We start from the raw sequence: 24,142 nt of genomic DNA on the forward strand, positions 1-24,142 counted from the left end.
TACTGGTTCAACACTTAACCATTCAAAAGTTGCCAAATAGTCGTCTGAATGGTTAAGATCTCTAATCTGAAATGGTCAAACATTTGCATATGAACGGTTAAGCATTATACTGACTCTTAATGATTCAAACATGTTACTGGTTCAGCACTTAACTATTCGAATGTTGCCAAACAGTCCCTAAGAGAACTTGTGGTTAAATTGGTTTTGTTTTGATCGGCAAATTTGGATCACTGATCATATCCATCTTCACTAGGCATAATGTCTATAAATCAATTCAAGAGAAAAAAAACTCAATAAATATGGAATAACCCATCTTATAAGAATCGAACCCAAAACCTATCGGTCAAAATCCATATCCCACTCAAAAGTCTTGGGGTTTAGGTTAAAAGCTAAAAGCACAAAACAAAAGTGGTTTGCCGTTTTGATCTAAACATTCCGAAAACAGGTCAACCATCCCTCTCTTCATTTTCAAACGCTTAACTAGTATAACTGTAATATGTAATTGATATTATGGATCTACCTAATCCTCGTTTAAATACACAGAAAATCACACTGAACTCAGATCCAAATCGCTGCTGGCCAGTAGTAGCAAAAGATCTTCAGTTGCTGATGTAATTTGAACAACGAAGCAGCGATTATTGTTTGAACTTTTGATTAGTAGGTATGGAGAGTTATTTGAATGATAATTTTGAGGTGAAGCCGAAGAATTCATCGGAAGAAGCGTTGGAGAGATGGAGGAAGCTCTGTTGGTTGGTGAAGAATAAGAAACGACGGTTCCGTTTTACTGCGAATCTGTCGAAGCGGTTTGAAGCTCGTGCTATTCAGCGATCTAATCTGGTTTATCTTCTTTCTCTTTTCTATATGTTTTGTTGTTTATGTGTTGCTCTTTTGCTTTTTGTGTTGAGTGATCTGGTGAACTTTAGTAGTTCCTAACTGAGTTGATCGGGATTCCTATCTCATAAAGTAGCATTTGTAATCACATTAAACATAAGCTGAAGGTATAAGGAAGTTTATTCAATATAAATCTACTTGGAAGCTTGGTTTTAAAAAGTACGTGCCGTCTAGGTTGCGAACTTGCGATAGCTGAGGCGTTTCTTTATGTATTACTCTATGTACAACTACAACCAAATAAGTTTTATGTGTGACAAAATAAGCTTTATGTACTACGGGAAGTTGCATCTCTATTATCTATTTTACGGATGACTTTATGAGCCCAATCAAATAAACCATTCATGTTTTATCTTTTCCTTAGTTGTTTCTACATAACACATTTCTGCGGACCCTAAATTTTGAGGCATTATTCAGATCACCTTGCGCCTCAGGCGTGCTTTTTAAAAGCAAGGTCTGCTAGTTGATTTCTCATGAGTTATAGGTAATGTGTGGTCACAGAGAGATTAATAGAGGAATTGTTTGGAAAGAGACTCGTGATACCTTAAGTTGGCTGAACACCGAGTGCTCCTTAAGTGTACCTTTAAATCATGTTCTGAAATCTGAACTTGATATTGCTGAAATGAGGTTTCCTAAATCCTGAGTTGATAATATATATTTTAGCTTGATGTATTCTTTATAACAAAGCTTGTGTACTGTGGATCTAGCTTTAGAATGAGATTTATTTGGCGGAACAAACATGTGTACATCACTACATCGGTATGCGATGTTTTCTATTTATAAAAGTGCACTTATATATAAAATCAAGCATGCTTGTAACATTTAAATGATTCTAGTATGAGTACTCAAGTGATGGAGGTTTGTTTAGTATAACCTAGAGACCTTCAATTTGAATTCCACTTTTCTGTACCTCCCAATGAATCACCATGGACATGTCAATGGGTGCGCTACATCCCACAAAAGCTTTATATTTTGGGATATGGTGGTTATGCTTTTTAAAAGTAATAACAAATACATAATCATGGTAACATAGAGAAGCTGAACATTTGACTGAACAGTTAGTCGATTGTATATGGTCCGTCTCATTTAGTTTAACTTCTAAAACAAAGAAAATTCTGGATTATGATCCTATGCAAACTACCATCGCTTCCTGAAAAGTTAAATTTACAAAACTTAGATCAGTATACACAGTTTCTCCATGTAAGCATCGCTCTAGAGCCTTTTCTTCGGTATATTCCTAACGGTTATGCTGCCTTGACACTGTTTTTGTTCTTACGATGCATTTAAACTTGTAGGAGAGTCTAAGAACCTTGATGCTGGTTTCACATGCTGCAATTCAATTTCTCAATGGTATAACCTACAGTGTTCCTGAGGAAGTCAAAGCTGCAGGCTTTCAAATTGGTCCCGATGAATTAGGATCAATAGTCGAAGGCCGCAGTTCAGAGAAGCTAAAAGCACATGACGGGGTTGAAGGCATCGTGAAAAAGATCGCCACATCAACCACTAGTGGAATTTCCACTTCAGAGGATTTACTCAACAAAAGAAAAAACATTTACGGAATCAATCAATTCGCTGAAAGCCCATCAAAGGGTTTCTTAGTTTACGTATGGGAAGCCCTCCAAGACACAACGCTAATGATACTCGGTTTATGTGCGTTTGTGTCTTTGATTGTCGGTATTACAATGGAAGGGTGGCCAAAGGGTGCTCATGATGGTCTCGGGATCGTTGCAAGTATTTTACTGGTTGTATTCGTTACTGCCACAAGTGATTATCGACAGTCTTTACAGTTCAAAGATTTGGATAAAGAGAAAAAGAAAATTACGATTCAAGTTACGAGAAATGACTGCAGACAAAAGATTTCGATATACGAGCTTCTTGTTGGTGATATCGTTCATCTTGCCGTCGGTGATCAGGTCCCTGCTGATGGACTATTTGTTTCCGGTTTTTCATTACTGATAAACGAATCAAGTTTGACAGGAGAAAGTGATCCCAGAGTTGTAACGGCTGAAAATCCGTTCTTATTATCTGGAACTAAAGTCCAAAACGGTTCATGTAAGATGGTTGTTACTACAGTTGGAATGAGAACCCAATGGGGAAAATTGATGGCGACTTTAAGCGAAGGCGGAGATGACGAGACCCCGTTACAAGTTAAGTTAAACGGAGTAGCGACAATTATTGGAAAAATCGGACTGTTTTTTGCTGTTATTACCTTTGCGGTTTTGGTGCAAGGACTGTTTGTACGCAAGATGCAGGATGGGTCCCATTGGATTTGGTCTGGAGACGATGCCCTTGAGATGCTCGAGTACTTTGCTATTGCGGTTACGATTGTCGTGGTTGCGGTGCCGGAGGGACTACCGTTAGCAGTGACACTAAGTCTTGCATTTGCCATGAAAAAAATGATGAATGATCGAGCTCTCGTTCGCCACCTGGCGGCTTGTGAAACCATGGGTTCTGCTACTAATATTTGCAGCGACAAAACAGGAACGCTAACTACAAATCACATGACACTTGTTAAAACTTGGATTTGCGGAGAAATCAGGGAAGTGAAATCGGCCTCAGCGTTCTATTCTACAATTCCCGATTCGGTTGTCGGGATATTAGTTGAATCAATTTTTAATAATACAGGTGGAGAAGTGGTTAAAACCGATAAGAACACTACTGAAATTCTCGGTACACCAACTGAAACAGCACTTTTGGAATTTGGTCTCATGCTTAAAGAAAAACAAACCGAGCTTCAAAAGTCAAAGCTGGTCAAAGTTGAACCGTTTAATTCTGAAAAGAAACGCATGGCTGTTGTTCTAGAACTCCCCGATGGATGTTTCCGGGCCCACTGTAAGGGGGCTTCTGAAATTATATTAGCTGCATGTGATAAAGTCCTGAATGAAAGTGGCGAGGTTGTTACTCTTGATAAAGAATTAAACAACCATTTGAATAAAATGATTGAACTATTAGCGAATGAAGCTCTTAGAACTCTTTGCCTTTGCTATAAGGAATTGGGAAATGAATTCCATTCCAAAGATCCGATTCCATTTGAGGGGTATACTTTGATCGGGATTGTGGGCATTAAAGATCCCGTTCGTCCAGGTGTGAAGGAATCTGTTGCGATTTGCAGATCCGCTGGTATTACCGTGCGTATGGTCACAGGTGATAATATAAACACTGCGAAAGCAATTGCTAGAGAATGCGGGATATTAACAGATGATGGCATAGCCATTGAAGGCCCGGACTTTCGTGAAAAGACCGAGGAAGAGTTGTTTAAAATTATTCCTAAAATTCAGGTGCCTTTGTGTTCCTTAATGCCATTTTGTTTTTCAAAACTGTTTGATTAAATTTTATTCTTTTTTTGTTAATTTTAAATTCTATAAGGTGATGGCAAGATCTTCTCCAATGGATAAGCATACACTTGTGAAACTCTTGAGAACAACATTTGAGGAGGTTGTTGCTGTTACCGGAGATGGTACCAATGATGCTCCAGCACTTCATGAAGCAGACATTGGACTTGCAATGGGAATTGCAGGGACGGAGGTAATGATATAGTTATTCTAGCCTCTTATTGTATGGGATATTATTCAAATCCTATGCAGTTAATACGGTGATACATCACCGTCCCCCATGTAAAATATCGGTACCGATATTATCGGCGATATAGACCGATAATTTACTTTTATATCACTAATTTTCCCGATATCAGTACTTTTCTTCTTAGTTCTACCATTTGGCCTTCTTCTTATTGCTGCTATTAGTGTTTTAAGTCTTAATTATTAATTGTTAGTGTTTTAAGTCTTAATCAATTCCTACTTGGTACAATTGTTAGTGTTTTGCAAGTTGCAAAAGGTTAATTTGTTGATGGTAGGAGAGTATACCAAGTTGTTAGTGTTAAATTGCTATATATATAAATTCTGTATGATATTGAAATTACCAATATCCCACCGCGATAACCTATATCTCAAATATCGGTCCTTGACCGATATACGATTTTCTACCGCATTAACTGCATAGTCCAAAGCTAATAAGTTTATTACTATAATTTCATTCGGGTTTGAATTATCCAGGTGGCGAAAGAGAGTGCTGATGTGATCATTCTAGATGATAATTTTTCCACAATTGTCACTGTGGCAAAGTGGGGTCGCTCGGTTTATGTGAACATACAGAAGTTTGTGCAGTTTCAGCTGACAGTGAATGTTGTCGCGCTAATTGTCAACTTTTCTTCTGCCTGTCTGACAGGTAATCATGCAGTTCTCCTTTAAGGGGAGCCGGGAGGGGGTGGAGCTTCTGTTAATATTTTAATTTAATTTTATTTTAATGTACTTTTATGTTTGCAGGAAGTGCTCCTCTGACTGCTGTTCAGCTACTATGGGTAAACATGATAATGGATACACTAGGAGCACTTGCATTAGCCACTGAACCTCCTACGGATGAATTGATGGAGCGGCAACCGGTCGGAAGAAAAGGAAACTTCATAACAAATGTTATGTGGAGGAACATTATGGGACAGTCATTATATCAATTTGTGGTCATATGGTTCCTTCAGACCAGAGGAAAATCAGCCTTTCACCTTGACAACTCAGATTCTGATTTGGTTCTCAACACACTTATCTTCAACTCATTCGTCTTCTGTCAGGTTCGTTAAATAAATGACGTTCATTTCAAAACCAATAACATTGCTCTGATTGTGATAGATAAGTCGGTTATTTAAGTTGTAACGGCCTTTGTTATTGCTATTCCCACATGTTCGTGTTTTATTTATGTTGATTTAATTAATGCAGGTGTTCAATGAGATCAGCTCAAGAGAGATGGAGAAAATAGACGTGTTGAAAGGAATGCTAAAGAACTATGTGTTTCTGGGTGTTTTAACGTGCACAGTCATCTTCCAGATCACAATCATTGAATATTTGGGTACCTTTGCAAACACAAGTCCTCTCACTCTTCCCCAGTGGTTTGCAAGTGTGACTATTGGTTTTCTAGGCATGCCGATTGCTGCTGCTGTGAAGATGATTCCTGTTGGGTCCAGATAGAAGACCAAATTAGGCTGCTATAGACACATTTTAAACTTCATTTTGTTATATCATGATCATCTATTTGTGATAGAACTATAAGATTTGGTTTGGCATATCATGGTTGAAATCACATATTTTGACATCTTTAAGCCTTTTATTAGGCAATGAACATTTAATCATTTGGCCATAAGTGCCGGTAGGAGTCCCGTTTAGGGTATGCTATTCATCCCATTATCATTTCATTTTAGTAGAACCTGTTTCAACTTTCAACACTAAGGTGGTGTTTGTTTTTTTAGGAAAAGTACTTCATAACTTTTTTTCTCTTCCCCATGCAGACCACGCGCATACATAGGGGTCTGCAGCTTGTTTGTTTTTTAGAAGTGCTTTCATTAAAAAAGCTCTTCCCCACCTCTTTGTCGCGCAGACCTGGCCTTAGGTCTTCTATCCACTTCAAACCTCTTCTAACTCCTCTAGATCTTCAAAAGCTCAAAACCCTAGCACCCACTCCACTTCTCCAGCCGCCTCTCCACCTCTGTCAGCCCTCAACCTCCGTCGCCCTCCACCTCCGCCGCCCCTGCACTCCAGCCGACACCCACCTCCATCGCGACTCCACTCCAGCGCCGACTCCCTCCACTCTAGCCGACACCCACCTCCACCACCGTCTTCTCCACCATTGCAGCCGACACTCATCTACACCACTTCAGCCGACACTCATCAGGTATGTTTTAAGTTTTAATTTTTTTCAAAAAATTGTTCTTTGTTAATTTAATTCTGAATTTTTGTTAATTTAATTCTGAATCGGTTGATTATTTTGTTAATTTAATTCTGAATTTTGTTTATAATTGTTTGTTTGTTTCTTTGATTAGTTGTTCAACTTGATGAAACGGTTGATTAAAATTGTATTATGTATGATTGTGTGAAATCAAAAAACAAACAGTCTTCTTCTTGCAGACTGCAGAGGTTTGGTCCACCTCTTCAGCTGTAGATGTTTGCAGATGTGGTCCACAGACTGCAGACGTTTTACCTCTGAAAAAACAAACAACACCTAAGATTGCCTTGAGAAACTTCGCTTAATTCCTTCATAGATAAGTGGCTAGTGCTTTAGCCACATCTTTTTGCTCCCTTTCCATAGATGTGCATAGATGGATAAACATCAAATAACATTTAGAATCCGACAAGTGTCCGACAATATAGTCATGTCTTGTTCAACACCGAAAGCTGATAAAGCATATTGTTCAAGATTAGTTGGTTTTGTAGGTGTAAGACATATGATATATATTTGAAACTAACATTGGTTGGTCACATAATGACAGTTCGGTAAATTTGCTCAAGTGTGGATTTGCATACCTTTTACGAATGTCACTCTCCATATCAACATTTAAGAAGTTGAAAGAATTTAAGTTTGTGCAGGTTCAACTCCCATAAAGTGGATGATGTATGGATTTTAGGAGTAGATTTTATGGGTGTGGTCGTCACTTCAAAAAGAAAAAAAAAGAAAGAATTTAAGTAGTGTAAATATAAGAGTATATGTATATTGCGCCTTTTTCCTTTTGTTATAATTATCTTCTTGAACACTTTAAGGTGAGAAGCGTAGGCGTGACGCAAAGCCTAACAAAAGCCTTTAAAGCTATATATGCATCATAGTTTCTACAGTTTAAGTACTTAAACATCAAAATAAGTCATGCGTCATGAGTACAAAATTGATGGTGGAAAACTAAGTCACGTGTCTCCAAAATTATATATAACTACAAAAAGTAACTGCGGTCACCAACAATTGACTCCCACCCCTTCGCGCAACTAACATTTAATTTCCATCCCCTTCGTACTGCTTCACACGCACCTCTTCGTACATATACAAATATCAAACATTCATATTTTATATATATTTCATTTCTATTATCCCATTGATAATACCATATCTGCAACTAAAATCCTTTCAAAATCTACTTTTCTTTCTCACACTTCTTCATTAAGTCCAAACTAAAGAATATTGTCCATGTTCACATGTTCACAATCTTACAGTCTCATTTTTCTTCTTCATCCTTCAATGATTTTTCATTCGATTATACTTATCATTTTACCATTAAATTTGTTATCCTCACTCTCCCCCAATTCTATCTCCCTGTCCACAAACACACATACATAAAAATTAAGAATTCTTTAAACAATGACGTTATCATTTTGTTATTGTTAACTCTTCAGTTTTATTATAGGGTATAGAAATCTGGATTATAAAATAAAAAGAAAAAAGAAAAGAATCACCTTGAAAATAAACAAATGAAATGGTATGTTTTTTTTTTTTTTTTTTTTTTTTTTTTTTTTTTTTTTTGAAATATGTAGTCATGCCGGTTCGCCATGAATGATCGATTAAATACATTATTTTGAAAAAAAAAATAAATAAATAAATAAAATACACGTTAGTTGTTTTCATTATTTATCATTTTCTTTTCCGTTATTTTATTTAGAGTAAATTGCGAAAATCGTCCCTGAGGTTTAGGCGTGTTTGCCAATTTCATCCAAAATAATTTTTTTGTACCATATTGCCCTTCACTTTTATGATTTTTTGTGATTTTCATCCAAACGTCTAACTTTTTTTTTTGCCAAAATCGTCCATGAGATTTGGGATTTTTTTTTACCATTTTCATCCAAATATTTGACAGGAAAAATAAAGCAAATTAGACTTTTGGATGAAAATGGCAAAAATCTCAAAAGTGAATGACTATTTAGTACAAAAAAATTGTTTTGGATGAAACTAGCAAACATACCCGAACCTTAGGGACGATTTTGGCAATTAACTCATTTATTTATCATAAAAATACACATATGTCATAAATTTGTTTCTTATTCTTTAGTATGGGGTTGTAGGCTGGAGTTAGGCAAAATGAAAGAATGTTTTGCAGAAACTTAAAACGTTTCGCATCTCATATAGCGATACAAAAGACATTTATAATCAACATCACGTTGCAACGCGTGGGTTGACGTCAACTCGTTGATGTACAACTAGTAATATAACCTCGCGCGATGTGGCGATAATATGGTTTTATTGGTTCTTTTATTATAATATCAATATTGTATCGACACTTTGTATAGCAAAAAAAAAAGGATAACACAACATATGCAACTTTATATAAATGAAACCTAGACGTCGTTCATAACCATTGCAACTTAAAGTGCAGAGAGTGTCAGTAACTTTATTAAAGTTTAGGGGCTGTAATGTAAATTTGTTAAAAACAAAAATATTTTTTTTTATTAAAATTGTAGGGTTGTATAATCAATGTATTAAAATTAAGGGGTGTAAAGAAAATTATGAAGTAAAAGATAAAAGTTATTTAGTACTTTCAACACATAAGAATCAAGATTGTACAATTAATATGCTTATAAATTTGTAAATCACTATTAACAAAAGTTGTGTATTGTAGTTAATACTTATATCTTACAATATAACCATTGTTCTTATATGTCATCAGAGTACAAAATTGATGGTGGAAAACTAAGTCATGTGTCACTAAATTGGAAGAGTAAATTTAAAATATCTTTTGGTTTTATCTTCTTGGTCATACAATACAACCTTTCTTCTTATGACGGTAGAAAATTAATGGTGGAAAATTAAGTCACGTATTCTCAAATCGGAAGGGTAAATGTAAAAGATCTTTTTGGTTTTATCTTCTTGGTCTATCCACATCAGTTTTAGAAGATGCCAGAGAACCATTTCAACCCACATTCCTTGTTATATTGTGCATATTACAAAATTATCCCTTCATTACTTAGCAAAAATACTCATTCTCACATATTCATTATTGAACTTTGTACTACTTTTTGTACCCTTTGTAATTGAGTGCACAAATCCACATTCATTTAATAAATACACCTCAACAATCCCATCCAACTCTTTCCATTATAACCTCTAATAACAATACAAATTTATACTTATTAATACCAACCACTAAACCAAGAAAAACATGTTTGATTTATCTAAATTACGTATATGATTACACTTTTATCTAAAAACATATTTATATTCCAAATGGTAAATTACACTTTTCATCCTTTATGTGTGGATCGAATTGCAACAGATAACGTTTAAATTCAATAATTACAGTCACAGTCCTCTATTTGCAAAAGTCATTACACCCTACGTCCTATGGCTCTAACCAGGTTAGCTTTAAACGTTAAGTCATATCATGTGCACCTCATGTGAGGGCATTTATGTCTGTTCACACCTTTTATTTAAAATGAATTTAAAAAACACAACAAAAAGAATTTTTTAAAATTATAAAAGAATATATAAAAAGATAAATCCCCTGTGTCTCAAGTTCTCAACTCTCATCTCTTTCTCTCACTCAACTCCCCCTCTACCCTTTCTCGACTACCAACCACAACCACCACCACCAGCCAACCACCACCCAACCTCCGGCAACCACGAGCAGTACCACCATCTTCCCTCAACTCAGACCCAACCTAGATCGACATCAGCAACACGAACTCTCCTCTCTCACAAGATTCTCTTTCTCTCTACCACTAAAAACCAGTCTCACTCACACCATGGATGTGCAATTTACGTATTCAGGTCTTCAATCAAAAAAAATTAGAGATTCAATTGATCATTTTTATGTGATTGTTCCGATGTGGTTCATCTGAACAATTTCTAGGTTTTTTTGTTTTCGAAATCATTGAAATTGTTGTTTGCTCCTGTTGGTTTGGGGAATGGAATCGTTACCAACGGTGATCTAAAGGTAAGTACTTTTTCACCTTAGGGAATGAGGCGTATGTATTTTTTCAGTTAGGGAAGTATATTGATTGTATTAAAGTGTTGAATTAGATCTTGGGGCGTTTGTATGTGGCTGAACTGATAAGTAGAGAAGGGATAGGGTAGAGTTAGAGAGAGTTTAAGTGGGGGTGGTGTGGTGCCGGCAGTGTTGGATAGAGGGTAAGTTATAAAGATGAAATGGAGATGGTGGTTGTTTGGTGTTGCCGGTGGTGGTTGTTTTAGTGGCAGGATGTGGTGGTGGTGGTAAGATGTGGTGGTTAGGATTTTAGGGTTAGGAAATTGGGGAAGATGAAGTCTGTATATGTAACACCTCGTAAAATCACGTCCAATGATGTGTTGACACGTGTACTAAACCCTAATAAAGTCAAACGTTGACTATGAAGGACTAATTTTGCGAAAAATCAAAAACTTTGAATGCGAAAGGACTAAAAGTCTCAACATGCTTAAACCAAGCCTCTGAATGACGTTATACGGTATTCAAATTCACAAGTGAGCCACTTGTTGGTCGAGAGGAGCCGTTTGCATAATTATTTGAAAGTTTGCGCGTCGAAGGATTAAAAGCGTCAACATGTTAATTCTTACCTCTGAGTGACCTTTTAAAAAACCGAGAGCTTCATGATATTGATTACACTCTCGGGAATGCCTAATATTGGCCATTTAAGGCTTTTACGCCAATAAGTGAAATTACGCGCAAGTTTGCAAGTTAAAGGGGTTAAAAGCGTCAACATGTTTAATTATACCTATGAATGACCTTTTAAGGAACCCGAAGCATCATGACGTTCAATCATACTCTCGGGAATGCCTAATATGGGCTACAAAGGGCTTTGATGCTATTAAACGATAATACGCGCAAGTTTGCGCATTAAAGGGACCAAAAGCGTCAACTTCTAAAACTACACCATTGAGAGATCATTTAAGCGAACTGGAGTATCGTAATGTTCGGACATATTCTCAGGAGTGCTTATTTGGGCCATGAAAGGCTTTAATATCATTAAACGATATTACGCACAACTTTGTGTGTTAAAAGGACTAAAAGTGTCAATGCGTGAAACTACGCCTTTAAGAGGCCTTTTGAACGAACCAGAAACTCCGCAATGTTCGTTCATACCCTTGGGAGTATTTAGTGTTGGCCATGTAAGAATTCTATGCCATTTCGTGATAATGCGCGCGAATTCGCGAATTAAGGGGTTAAAGGCGTCAACGCACGAAACTACACTTTAGAATGATCTTTTAAAAGAACCGGGAATCCGTAATGCTCAGTCGAACTTCCGAGTGTGCCGAAGATTGGCCGCTAACGCATTTACACCTTATAATGAAAATATACTTGAAAATGGAAAGTTAAGTGCCAAAAATGACAAGATTGAAAGTTAAATAGTGCATGAAAAGGTTGAGGGGTTCTTCTGTCAGAAAATAAAACATGTTTGCTGGGCTTATGAGGATCACGGGCCGCGAACCCTTTTGGGCCAGCTGTACGCGGGCCGCCAAAAACATCAGCAACAACATATATATATATATATATATATATATATATGAGTTAATTACTGTTTTCGTCCCTGAGGTTTGTCAAAAATAACGGTTTCAGTCCATTAGTTTAAAAATTGCGATTTCAGTCCATTAGTTTCATTTTCGTAACCATTTCAGTCCACTAACTTAACTCCATCCATTTATTTTGTTAACTTTGAGTTAATTAACTAATTCAGGGATGGTTTGCGTCAGTTTTAGAAACACGGGTACTTAAGTGTAAACTCTAAAACATTAAAACATAAAAAAACAGTAAATTTTAAAAAGTCAAAAAAATTCCAAAAAATCAAACAAATTCCAAAAAATTCTAAAAAATCATAAAAATTCTAAAAAATCCAAAAAATCCGTTTCGGCGTGAACTGTTTCGACCCGAACCGTTTCGAGCTGAACCGTCCGTACCGTTTCGACCCGAACCGTTTCGACTCGAACCGTTTCGAGCTGAACCGTTTCGACGCGAACCGTTTCCACCCGTACCTTTTCGATCCGAACCTTTTCAACCCGTACTGTTTCGAAGCCGAACCGTTTCGAGCTGAACCGTTTCGAACCGAACCGTTTCGATCCGTACCGTTTCGAAGCCGTACCGTTTCAAGCCGTACCGTTTCGAACCGAACTGTGCCGTTTCGAACCGAACCCTTTCGAGCTGAACCGTTTCGAACCGAACCGTGCCGTATCGAACCGAACCGTTTCGAGCTGAACCGTTTCGAACCGAACCGTTTCGAGCTGTACCGTTTTGACGCGAACCGTGCCGTATCGAACCGTGCTGTATCAAACCGTACCGGTTCGGCTTCGAAACGGTTCGGGTCCAAAGGGTTCGGTTCAAAACGGTTCGCATCGAAACGGTACGGTTCGAAACGGTACAGCTCGAAACGTTTCAGTTCGAAACGGTTTAGCTCGAAACGGTTCGGTTCGATACGGCACGGTTCGGTTCGAAATGGTTCAGCTCGAAAGGGTTCGGTTCGAAACGGCACAGTTCGGTTCGAAACGGTACGGCTTGAAACGGTTCGGCTTCGAAACGGTACGGGTCGAAACAGTTCGGTTCGAAACGGTTCAGCTCGAAACGGTTCGGCTTCGAAACGGTACGGGTCGAAACGGTTCGGCTCGAAACGGTACGGGTCGAAACGGTTCGCGTCGAAACGGTTCGGACGGTTCAGCTCGAAACGGTTCGGATCGAAACGGTACGGGTCGAAACGGTTCGTGTCGAAACGGTTCAGCTCGAAACGGTTCGAGTCGAAACGGTTCGGGTCGAAACGGTACGGACGGTTCAGCTCGAAACGGTTCGGGTCGAAACAGTTCGCGCCGAAACGGATTTTTTGGATTTTTTAGAATTTTTATGATTTTTTAGAATTTTTATTATTTTTTAGAATTTTTTGGAATTTGTTTGATTTTTTGGATTTTTTTTGATTTTTTGAAATTTACTATTTTTTATGTTTTAATGTTTTAGAGTTTACACTTAAGTCCCTGTGTTTTTAAAACTGACGCAAACCGTCCCTGAATTAGTTAATTAACTCAAGGTTAACAAAATAAATGGATGGAGTTAAGTTAGTGGACTGAAATGGTTACGAAAATGAAACTAATGGACTGAAATCGCAATTTTTAAACTAATGGACTGAAACCGTTATTTTTGACAAACCTCAGGGATGAAAACAGTAATTAACTCTATATATATATATATATATATATACTAGCCATTTACCCGCGCGATGCGGCGGGAGTGACGATTTACAATAGAATACTCGTTTACCGTTAGTTTATCACCTATAGGTTTGGCGGGAGTGACGATTTACAATAGGATACTCGTTTACCGTTAGTTTATCACCTATAGGTTTGTTGTTCTTCGATTTCAATATGGCGCGATAAATTGTAGCAAGTGAATTTAGAGAGAAAAATGGCTCAAGATTTTAGGGTTTCATTGTTTAGAGATGTAATCCGGGTCAAGTAGGATCTATTAGTACCTTGTGTAATTTAAATTGTAATCCGGGTCAAGATTTTAGGTTCCTTTGTCCAACTATTTATACTTGTATTAAACATAACTACAAAAACAACATTAAAATGTTAAGTGTTGAAAAGGTAACGCTGTCTGATTACTTACTGCACGTTGGCAGATATTTACCAATACATATGCTCTAAAGGTCAAGTCAAGATTTGAAACCTGCCAACCGATGGGTCAATATTGTGTTTTATAACAGATGAAGTGATGGCATATCTAGTAAAGTTAACCACATAACCCAACCAACCATTTTCTTGCTACAACTAACTAATTCCGAAGATCCATTTTTAGAGTTCGAAAGCCTATTTTGACCCGTTAGTTGACCCAAACAATGAACTTGAGTGGCAATGCACACAAAGAATAACTATACCTTTTGCTGTGCATGACACTTCGTACAAGTGTATACAAGATAATCAATAATGAATACATATTGGTAGCTAGCATCATAAATATGAAATTATCTTGTTTTTGTTGGTCCAATAGTCGTTCCCATTCAAGCATCAGAAATATGTAGGTGGTTTCTAACATATAATCAGAACATGCATACATACATACATCTGTTTTTTTTTTAAAAAGTAGTTCACTACAGCATGATTGCTTTTTATTATAAACTTGAATGGCTATCATTTCAAATCCAGAAAACTGATTTGGGCTGGATTCAAGCCGACCGGTGTCACTGCAGTAGTCATAGAATAGAGTAAGTACGGAAGTTCTTTGTTGCGTCAAACCACAGGTTCAACCTTTGTTCCCTATTACCCTGCATATACCAAACAAACTTGCGATTAGTTTATGCACAGCTATTCATAATCATTTTATCATGAAATAAGGATACCTGAACAAATGTCTCGCTCGACCAATAGTTTCCCTTGACGCATTATGCAAGGTTCGCTCGGTCCAACAACTCAAGCAAATGTTTTCTATGTTTTTTAGGGGGAAGATGGGTGCATCTCTCCACAGGGCATACAAGACACAGGTCATTGGCGGAAGCCCGCCAAATTTAACATATAAAGTTTTTTTATATGTTAAATATGGCGAGCTGCCGCCAATAACCTATGTTTTGTATGCCCTGGGAGAGAAGCACCCATGTTCCCCCTAAAATGCAAAGAAAACATTTGCTTGAGTTGTTGGATAGATTACACAGGCTCAGTTTTTGCATCACAGCTTCAAACACTTTCAGTTCAGATAGATTACACAGGCTCAGTTTTTGCATCACAGCCTCAAAACACTTTTAGTTCAGACAGATTAAGAACACAAGGTCAGCTTATGCATCATAGACTCAACACTTTTAGTTCAGACAGATTAAGAACACAAGCTCAGCTTTCGCATCACAGCCTCAAACACTTTCAGTTCAGACAGATTAAGAACATTTGGACGGAAGATGTATAACCTTGTAAAGGGTAAAAGGGTTTGTGTTTTCTTGTTCCTTAACAGTTGTACATTGTGCATTAAGTGTTTTTTCAACACCTTTTTCAATTACCATCTTGTCCTTCACATATGTTTATTAAGTTTCGCATCACAGCCTCAAACACTTTCAGTTCAGACAGATTAAGAACACAAAATCCGGAGTACACAACAAGAGTAATTTGCCACGAAACTTAAACAACCTTTAAAGCATGAAGTACACGTGTTTTAAGCACAAGAAACAAATATGTAACCTGACAGAGTCAGCTTATGCATCATAGCCTCAAACACTTTCAGTTCAGACATATTAAGAACACAAGCTCCGTTAGTTCTCGCAAAGTCAACCATGATAAAAAGAAATCAAGTATTAGTAAAGATTTGATATTAGTTATAACCAGTACACTATTAACTTAAAATAAATTTAATATAAATGACATTTTGTCAAGTTGCAAATATAAAAACCTTTATTCTAAAAAAAAAAGAAAAGAAAATTGATGAATGATGATAAACTTTACTTTACCTCTGCTTGAGTGAGCATGAGACCACTAAGTGACGGAACATTCTGCATATGAAGCCCCCATCGATTCGAATGAAGCAGCGTTCAGCGTCACTAAAGCCGATTCCGAGACTCTCCAAGCAGATACACTTTCTCCGGCAGCCAGAAGATCGGAGTGAGCTTGTTCTGTAAAAATAGTGATCGTGACAGTCGTTAACTAAAGGTATAACTAATTAAATTCAGATCCTAAAAAAAGGTTTCCTTGCGAGTTGCGAGTGACATACCTGAACTGTTCTTGAATCTGACATGGGATGGTGAGACCGCATCTATGGTCAAGCCTGAACTGTTCTTCGACCTTTTAAAAGGAAGACCTTTAACACTGGGTTGCTAAGATAGCTCGTTGGAATGATGACCTGTCATAGCTTGGGTGTTACGTAAACCGTCCATTTGACTTCACACGGATCACCATATGCTTTCTCTCTCAATGCTCACACATCTCACAAAACAACATCACATCTCACAAAAAGGGATGCCAAAAGCAGGGAAGTACAATCAACAGGAAAAAGCAACACTTTACTTTTGTGTGAAAGACAGCTTGCTTGCTGCAGTCTCTATAATATATCAACACTCTTCCATACACTGTTTGAAAGACAGCATGCTTGAAAGACAGCATGCTTGCTTCAGTCTCTATAAATAATTCAGAGATATCTACACTCTACTCACACTTTACAAACTCTCAACTACACTCAACTGGAAGACTCAGACATGTAATTGAGAGATGAACACAACTACGGGTAAAGCCATGGCTGCAACACACGGTTGCAAAGTGAGAACTATGCAACCTGGATATTGCCCCGCCAAGATGCTACTCGGATCTTCTATGTACCCTCAAAATACAATCATCATCACAGTCTATTGTGTTATGTAACCCCGCTTTAAAGCATGATGTACAAGAGTACTTTTCCACTAAACTTAAACAACCTTTAAAGCATGATGTACAGCTGTTTTAAGCACAAGAAACACATATGTAACCTCACAGGCTCAGCTTATGCATCATAGCCTTAACAGTTTCAGTTCAGACATATTAAGAACAAAGCTCAGCTTATGCATCATAGAGTCGACAGGCTCAGCTTATGCATCATAGAGTCGACAGGCTCAGCTTATGCATCATAGAGTCGACAGGCTCAGCTTATGCATCATAGCCTCACAGGCTCAGCTTATGCATCATAGCCTCACAGGCTCAGCTACAACACTTATCATCCCCAAAAATGACCTAAATATCATAATTATCACAAAACCATGACACTTATCAGTCCCAAAAATGAAGGAAAAGATCAAAATATAACAGAACACAGTAAAATCAAAACTACAAAAACAATTTATCCTTTCACTATGTCATATCTGAAATTAACCTAACTATCATCACCAAAAATACAAATTCAAATATCACAAAACTTTCAACCTAATTTGAAATAACCGCATCTACTAACAAATCCACATCAAGATTAAAGATAAATCAACATTTAGAACCTAACCTGAGTCGATTCATCACAAAACACATGCGAAAATCCTTCGTAAACCTCAGATTTCGTCCTTCGAACATCCGTCAAGCTCTTCCTATCACTTTAATAAACATATATCAAAGACAAGATGGTAATTGAACAAGGTGTTGAAAAAACACTTATAATGCACAATGTACAACTGTTAAGGCACAAGAAAACACAAAACCATTTACCCTTTACACGGATCTACATCTGCCGTCCATTTTTTTAACTTTATCACACGGATCTAGATCTGGACCGTCCATTTCACTTCACAGTCTATTATGCATCATAGCCTCACAGGCTCAGCTTATGCATCATAGCCTCACAGGCTCAGCTTATGCATCATAGAACACTTGGGAAACATCCAAGTGATATATCGTATAGTACTTTATAGAGACTGCAGCAAGCAAGCTGTCTTTCAGACATGTACTTTTAGATCTGTGAATCTGTGATAATACTTTTACAACTGGAAGACTCAGACATGTAATTGAGAGATGAACACAACTACGGGTAAAGCCATGGCTGCAACACACGGTTGCAAAGTGAGAACTATGCAACCTGGATATTGCCCCGCCAAGATGCTACTCGGATCTTCTATGTACCCTCAAAATACAATCATCATCACAGTCTATTGTGTTATGTAACCCCGCTTTAAAGCATGATGTACAAGAGTAATTTTCCACTAAACTTAAACAACCTTTAAAGCATGATGTACAGCTGTTTTAAGCACAAGAAACACATATGTAACCTCACAGGCTCAGCTTATGCATCATAGCCTTAACAGTTTCAGTTCAGACATATTAAGAACACAAGCTCAGCTTATGCATCATAGAGTCGACAGGCTCAGCTTATGCATCATAGCCTCACAGGCTCAGCTTATGCATCATAGAACACTTGGGAAACATCCAAGCCATCTAGGTCGTATAACTTAGGACCTTAGTCCGACAACCATCAAACTCTGCCATCTGTCCGGCCCTTAGAAACACCTTTGTCTTACTAATCTGCATGTGACATATAAACAAACAAGTAAACATAAAAAAAATTAAAAAGGTAAATCCTAACTAAAACATCGGATGTAGGAAATAACCGCATCTACTAACAAATCCACATCAAGATTAAAGATAAATCAACATTTAGAACCTAACCTGAGTCGATTCATCACAAAACACATGCGAAAATCCTTCGTAAACCTCAGATTTTCACAAAACCATGACACTTATCAGTCCCAAAAATGAAGGAAAAGATCAAAATATAACAGAATAAAGTAAAATCAAAACTACAAAAATCATCACCAAAAATAAAAATTCAAATATCACAAAACTTTCAACCTAATTTGAAATAACCGCATCTATCTACTAACAAATCCACATCAAGATTAAAGATAAATCAACATTTAGAACCTAACCTGAGTCGATTCATCACAAAACACATGCGAAAATCCTTCGTAAACCTCAGATTTTCACAAAACCATGACACTTATCAGTCCCAAAAATGAAGGAAAAGATCAAAATATAACAGAATAAAGTAAAATCAAAACTACAAAAACAATTTATCCTTTCACTATGTCATATCTGAAATTAACCTAACTATCATCACCAAAAATACAAATTCAAATATCACAAAACTTTCAACCTAATTTGAAATAACCGCATCTATCTACTAACAAATCCACATCAAGATTAAAGATAAATCAACATTTAGAACCTAACCTGAGTCGATTCATCACAAAACACATGCGAAAATCCTTCGTAAACCCCAGATTTTGTCGTTCGAACATCCGTCAACCGCTTCACCAGAAAAGTAAGAATCACAAAAGAACATGGTAAGATATATAACACTCATTGCAACTTATCAGAACATCAAACGGATCCCTTGTTCAAATCTGTGGATCCCTAGATCTGCTCATGAAACGGATCTGGTGATAGATTCAAACGGATCTGGTGATAGATCTCATGAAACCCTAGATCGCCGAGAAGAGAGAGAGAAGAGAGAGAGAGAAGAAGATCTGATGTTGTTTTGTGAGATGTGTGAGCATTGAGAGAGAAAGCATATGGTGATCCGTGTGAAGTCAAATGGACGGTCCCGATGTTGATCCGTGTGAGAAAGTAAAACATTTGGACGGCAGATGTATACCCTTGTAAAGGGTAAAAGGGTTTGTGTTTTCTTGTGCCTTAACAGTTGTACATTGTGCATTAAGTGTTTTTTCAACACCTTGTTCAATTACCATCTTGTCCTTCACATATGTTTATTAAAGTAGTATAGATATTTATTTATTTATTTTTTTCAATACTTGGCCACCACACAAACCATTTTATTGAATCTAGGGGCTTGTATACTGTTTTTAAAACCTGATTTACACCTGTTATCATCCTATGGATTCGCTAAACACTTGTCAAGATCATATCCCATTCCAAAATCTATAAATAGGAGTTAAATCTCATTTCTCCAACTTGCACATCATTTATTCTTTCCTTCTCTTCTCAATCATAGAGGACCCTGAGCAAATGGGGACTTCCTCTGAGTTATATTCAGTCCCTAGGACCTTATGTAAGTTCCCTTTCGTGACTAGTTTATCTTATTTGGCTTAAAAAGCCGAAAAGTCAAGCGTTTACGATAAACGCTTTGCCTTTTAGTTAGACCGTAAACGTCAAGCCATTGTTCGCAACGAACATGGCTACGTGATCGTAATTAGATAGGTGTTAAACCCTCAAAAGGGCACCTCCTAAGAATCACGTTTGCTTGGTCAATTGACGAGTCAACGTAATATTGTTTTAAAAAGTCAACGAGTCAGTTTTCGAATTAATTGCGATATACGTTTAAAAGTATTCTAAAATACGTTTTATCATTTAAACAACTTGGTAATAATTATTAGAACATGTGTAAACATGTTCGGCTCGTCAATTCCAATTTTAGGGTCGGTTCGCAACCGAAAGTCGCGAAGTTTGACTTCTGCGTTGACTTTCGATTATGAACCGAATTAGATTAGTTTGCTACTGATTTTAGGTTTCGTTATGATCGTAATTTAATGTAGCATAACCCTATAAGATTCTATTACACGATCATACTAGAAATCCGAGTTATTTGCTTGTTTCCGTTATTATGCTTAATTTTGACTATTATGCCCTTATAGCTTAAAAATAAAATTTTTGAATATGTGGTCATACAAATATCGTTGTTACTGATATATAAGCATGTCAAATAAATTTGACATCAGTTTCTGGTCTCAAACTAAATTTATGCAAGATATCGTAAAATGAAACTTTTTATTAATTAAATTACGCTATTAAGCACAAATCATATTTAAACCCAATTTTTGGCACCAAACTCATTGCCTCCTGTTATGATATAATTTTTAGGGGTTTTTGGAATTTTTGGTCAGATTTTATACTGATCATAACATAGAGTTCTTGTATGAATTCGGTAATTGACGATAATACCCTTTTCATTAACAAAATGAGATTTACATATCATTAACATGCCAAACCTTTTCCTACCGATGTTATATGAAAAATAAAATATTTTAAACATTCAAGGCTGATAAAAATCTCAGAATTTCATAAACATCGCATATATCGTCAATTGTAGACTTTTACGCTAATTAGGTGCATAGTAATATAGTACGGTTTAAAACCATATTTAGCACCCAAGGCTTGTTACCTACTGAATATATAAATAATTTTTAATACTTTTACAGTAGGTATAAGTCATGAACTCAAACTTCCAATTTTATCCTTAAAAACCCATGTGAAATTACCAAAATGCCCCTATGGTGCATAGTTTGGCCATAAATGGTAAACCACACATATGTATGATATCCTACCATTATAACATTTAAATAAATATTTTTACAGAATATTATAGACCAGAACATCAGTTTGCTTTAAAACCTTCTTTATAAATCTTAAAATGACCAAAATGCCCTTACGGGACTTAATTTGGTTTTAAAATCTCTTGGGTCATAATTATTGATATCCTACTGATATCATAACATATTTAAAGCATAATAACTTATGGCACTTGTACATGACTCATCTGGCTACCCGTTATGCATATACGCTTTCGGTACGACTTATGTAACTAGTTTGCATAAATTAGCCGAAACGGGTCAAACCTTATCGTTTTAACTTCAAAATCCAGAATGTATTTAGTTTACCCATTATATACAAGTCTTCATACTTGTTGGGTCTAAATTACATTCCAATCCGGTCATCGCTTAATCTAGCGTTTCGTACCGTAAACCTTTCTTTAAACTAACAGGTATAAGTTTACAACCTAAATAAGACCCGTTAGTAATTGTCACACCCCGATTTCCACGTGTCTCACCAGTGGGCCCGGTGGGGGATTACCGTGACGTAGTTGGCAACAATATAGTCAAACCACACAATATATGAATGCACAGCGGAAGCAAAAGATAAATATATTATATTCCGAATAAAAGTAATATCCAAGTATTACAACGGAAAGTAAGGGATCCACAGGCAGATCTATAAACATTGTTCTACAGACTTTAGACGCCTAGAACTTGCAAGATTCCTTATTAATGTCCTGAGCAGCTTCCAGCCTATTACGTACTTGTACCTGTCACTTAGACTTTTGAAAATACGTCAGTTTTCACTGGTAAATACACTCAACTGACTCATTTGAAAAGAGTGTAGGAAAATTGATTTAGATGCACCAGGCACAAATTATTTTGACACTTTGATTAAAATGCACAGAGGCAAAATTAATCTTTTATAACTTGAGACAATCATAATTATGATCTTGTATACAGATTTACATGTTCGTTGTACGTTCAGGGCCCGATGTAGAAACCGAGTCATGATTAATAGACACATCACAAGTATAGGCCCACTGAGCGTGAGATACCGTTTCCCTTATGCAACTGTCAGGTGTATGCCTACACCCCGTGCATAAGACGTGACCATTTTATAATACAATGATGTCAAGGATATCCGGGACATGGTCATTAACCCCTAAAGGCTTTTATTTCAAACAATACAGATCAAACCGGGTTACCTCAATAACTTAATCACAATCCGATTAAATATTCAATACCCGACCAAGCGGTATTATTATACCGTATCCCAAGCCCGTATAGGGAAATAAGTTAAGAGTATTTACCTGAGCTAGCTCCTGTCTTAAAATAGCAAGAATAATAACTCAGCCGTATTCACTTAAGTAAGCGTAGGTACAATTTACCGGAAGGCTCTAGTCTGGAACGATGGTATAAATAACCAATTAGAATGCTAACGGGTCTTTAATTAAGCCTAAGCTTAGACCGGTTAGTCTTAAAGAATTGTTACGGTTTAATCGCGTGAAAGGCGAAAACCGTGAATGGAGTGTGATTTTGACCCAACAAGTTTGAAGACTTGTTTCATATGGGTATAACAATCATACTCTGGATTTTGGGGTTAAAACAATATAGTTTGACCCGTTTCGGCTAAATTATGTAAACCAGTTACATAAGCCGAACCGTGCGCGCAATAGGCGCAACGGGTAACCGTGAGAGTCTTACGCTTATTCCCTAAGTCAATATGCCTTAAAGAGGTTGTGGTATCAGTAGGATACCTTCCGTGATGCCCGTAACGAGTTTAAGTTAATATTATGCCCCGTAGGGGTGTTTCGGTCATTTTAAAGACTTTTAAAAGGGCTTTTCGAGTTCTACAGGAAATCTGAGTTTCCCGAACAGTTTATAAAGTCTAAAATACTTTAATTATTATTTAAAATCAGTGGCAACTGGAATCGGGTCAAAAGACCTTGTAGAACTCATGTTTTGGCCGAAAAGGGCATATTCGGTATTTACCGAACCGTAGCCATAACCGCAGGTTATGAGCAAGGTAAAAATTATTAAAAATCTTTAAAATTCCCAAAATATTAATTTATAACAGTGGGTAAAAGTTTTGGTGACGAAATCTTGGTTTAGATGGGCGTTATGCTAATTGCACCGTTTATTACAAAAGTTTATTTTAATTGCGCTAATTAGCATAACTCTCATTCTAGACCTCGGATTGACGTGAAACTTTAAGGACATGCTTATAATTTATTAAGCAAGGTTCTGGTCCGTTCACGTATCCGAAATACTCGTTTTTAATTTCAAAAGGCCGTTACGGTCAACTTTTAGGCGAATGACGGGAATGCGCAAAAGACTCGGATAACTCATGAACCGATCACAGAGGTTCATTCCAATATGTGACCTGGTCCTAAGAGAGTCCTAAGGCATATCTATACCTCACTAAAACGGGTCAGAACTGAAGTCAAAACAAAAGTCAAACTTTTGCGACATTCGGCTCCGAACCGGTTCAATATAGCAAATGGTCGATTCAAACGAGCGCAAACAAGTTTATATACTTATTATCATGTTTTATGATTATCAAAACAGGTTTCATATCATTTATATCATAGATTATGCAAGAATCGTTAAAATGGAATTCTGTTGACTTTTTATGCATTCGTTTGACTCGATTTTTGACATAGTTAGAGTGGTGATCGTGGGGAACCCTTTTAGAGGTTTATTACCCACATAGATATCAACTTATAACT

At 36.9% G+C, this 24,142-nt stretch overlaps 1 protein-coding gene across 1 annotated transcript; it reads left to right on the top strand.

Annotated features, from left to right (window-relative positions):
- Nucleotides 1-339: 339 nt before the first annotated feature.
- On the top strand, nt 340-6,132 carry LOC110879349 (calcium-transporting ATPase 1). Its single transcript, XM_022127793.2, has 7 exons — nt 340-445; nt 544-837; nt 2,184-4,166; nt 4,255-4,413; nt 4,941-5,112; nt 5,211-5,509; nt 5,655-6,132. Exons 2-7 carry the CDS (start codon nt 664-666, stop codon nt 5,901-5,903), a joined length of 3,036 nt encoding a protein of 1,011 aa, XP_021983485.1. The 5' UTR covers nt 340-445; nt 544-663; the 3' UTR covers nt 5,904-6,132.
- Nucleotides 6,133-24,142: the final 18,010 nt, after the last annotated feature.

The sequence above is a fragment of the Helianthus annuus genome, chromosome 9, assembly GCF_002127325.2.
Source record: "Helianthus annuus cultivar XRQ/B chromosome 9, HanXRQr2.0-SUNRISE, whole genome shotgun sequence".
NCBI lineage: Eukaryota > Viridiplantae > Streptophyta > Magnoliopsida > Asterales > Asteraceae > Helianthus > Helianthus annuus.

Coding starts and splice junctions, on each gene's coding strand:
- LOC110879349 (XM_022127793.2), top strand. CDS start 664: ATGGAGAGTTATTTGAATGATAATTTTGAGGTGAAGCCGAAGAATTCA. Junction 838..2,183: donor CTATTCAGCGATCTAATCTG/GTTTATCTTCTT, acceptor TTAAACTTGTAG/GAGAGTCTAAGAACCTTGAT. Junction 4,414..4,940: donor TGGGAATTGCAGGGACGGAG/GTAATGATATAG, acceptor TGAATTATCCAG/GTGGCGAAAGAGAGTGCTGA.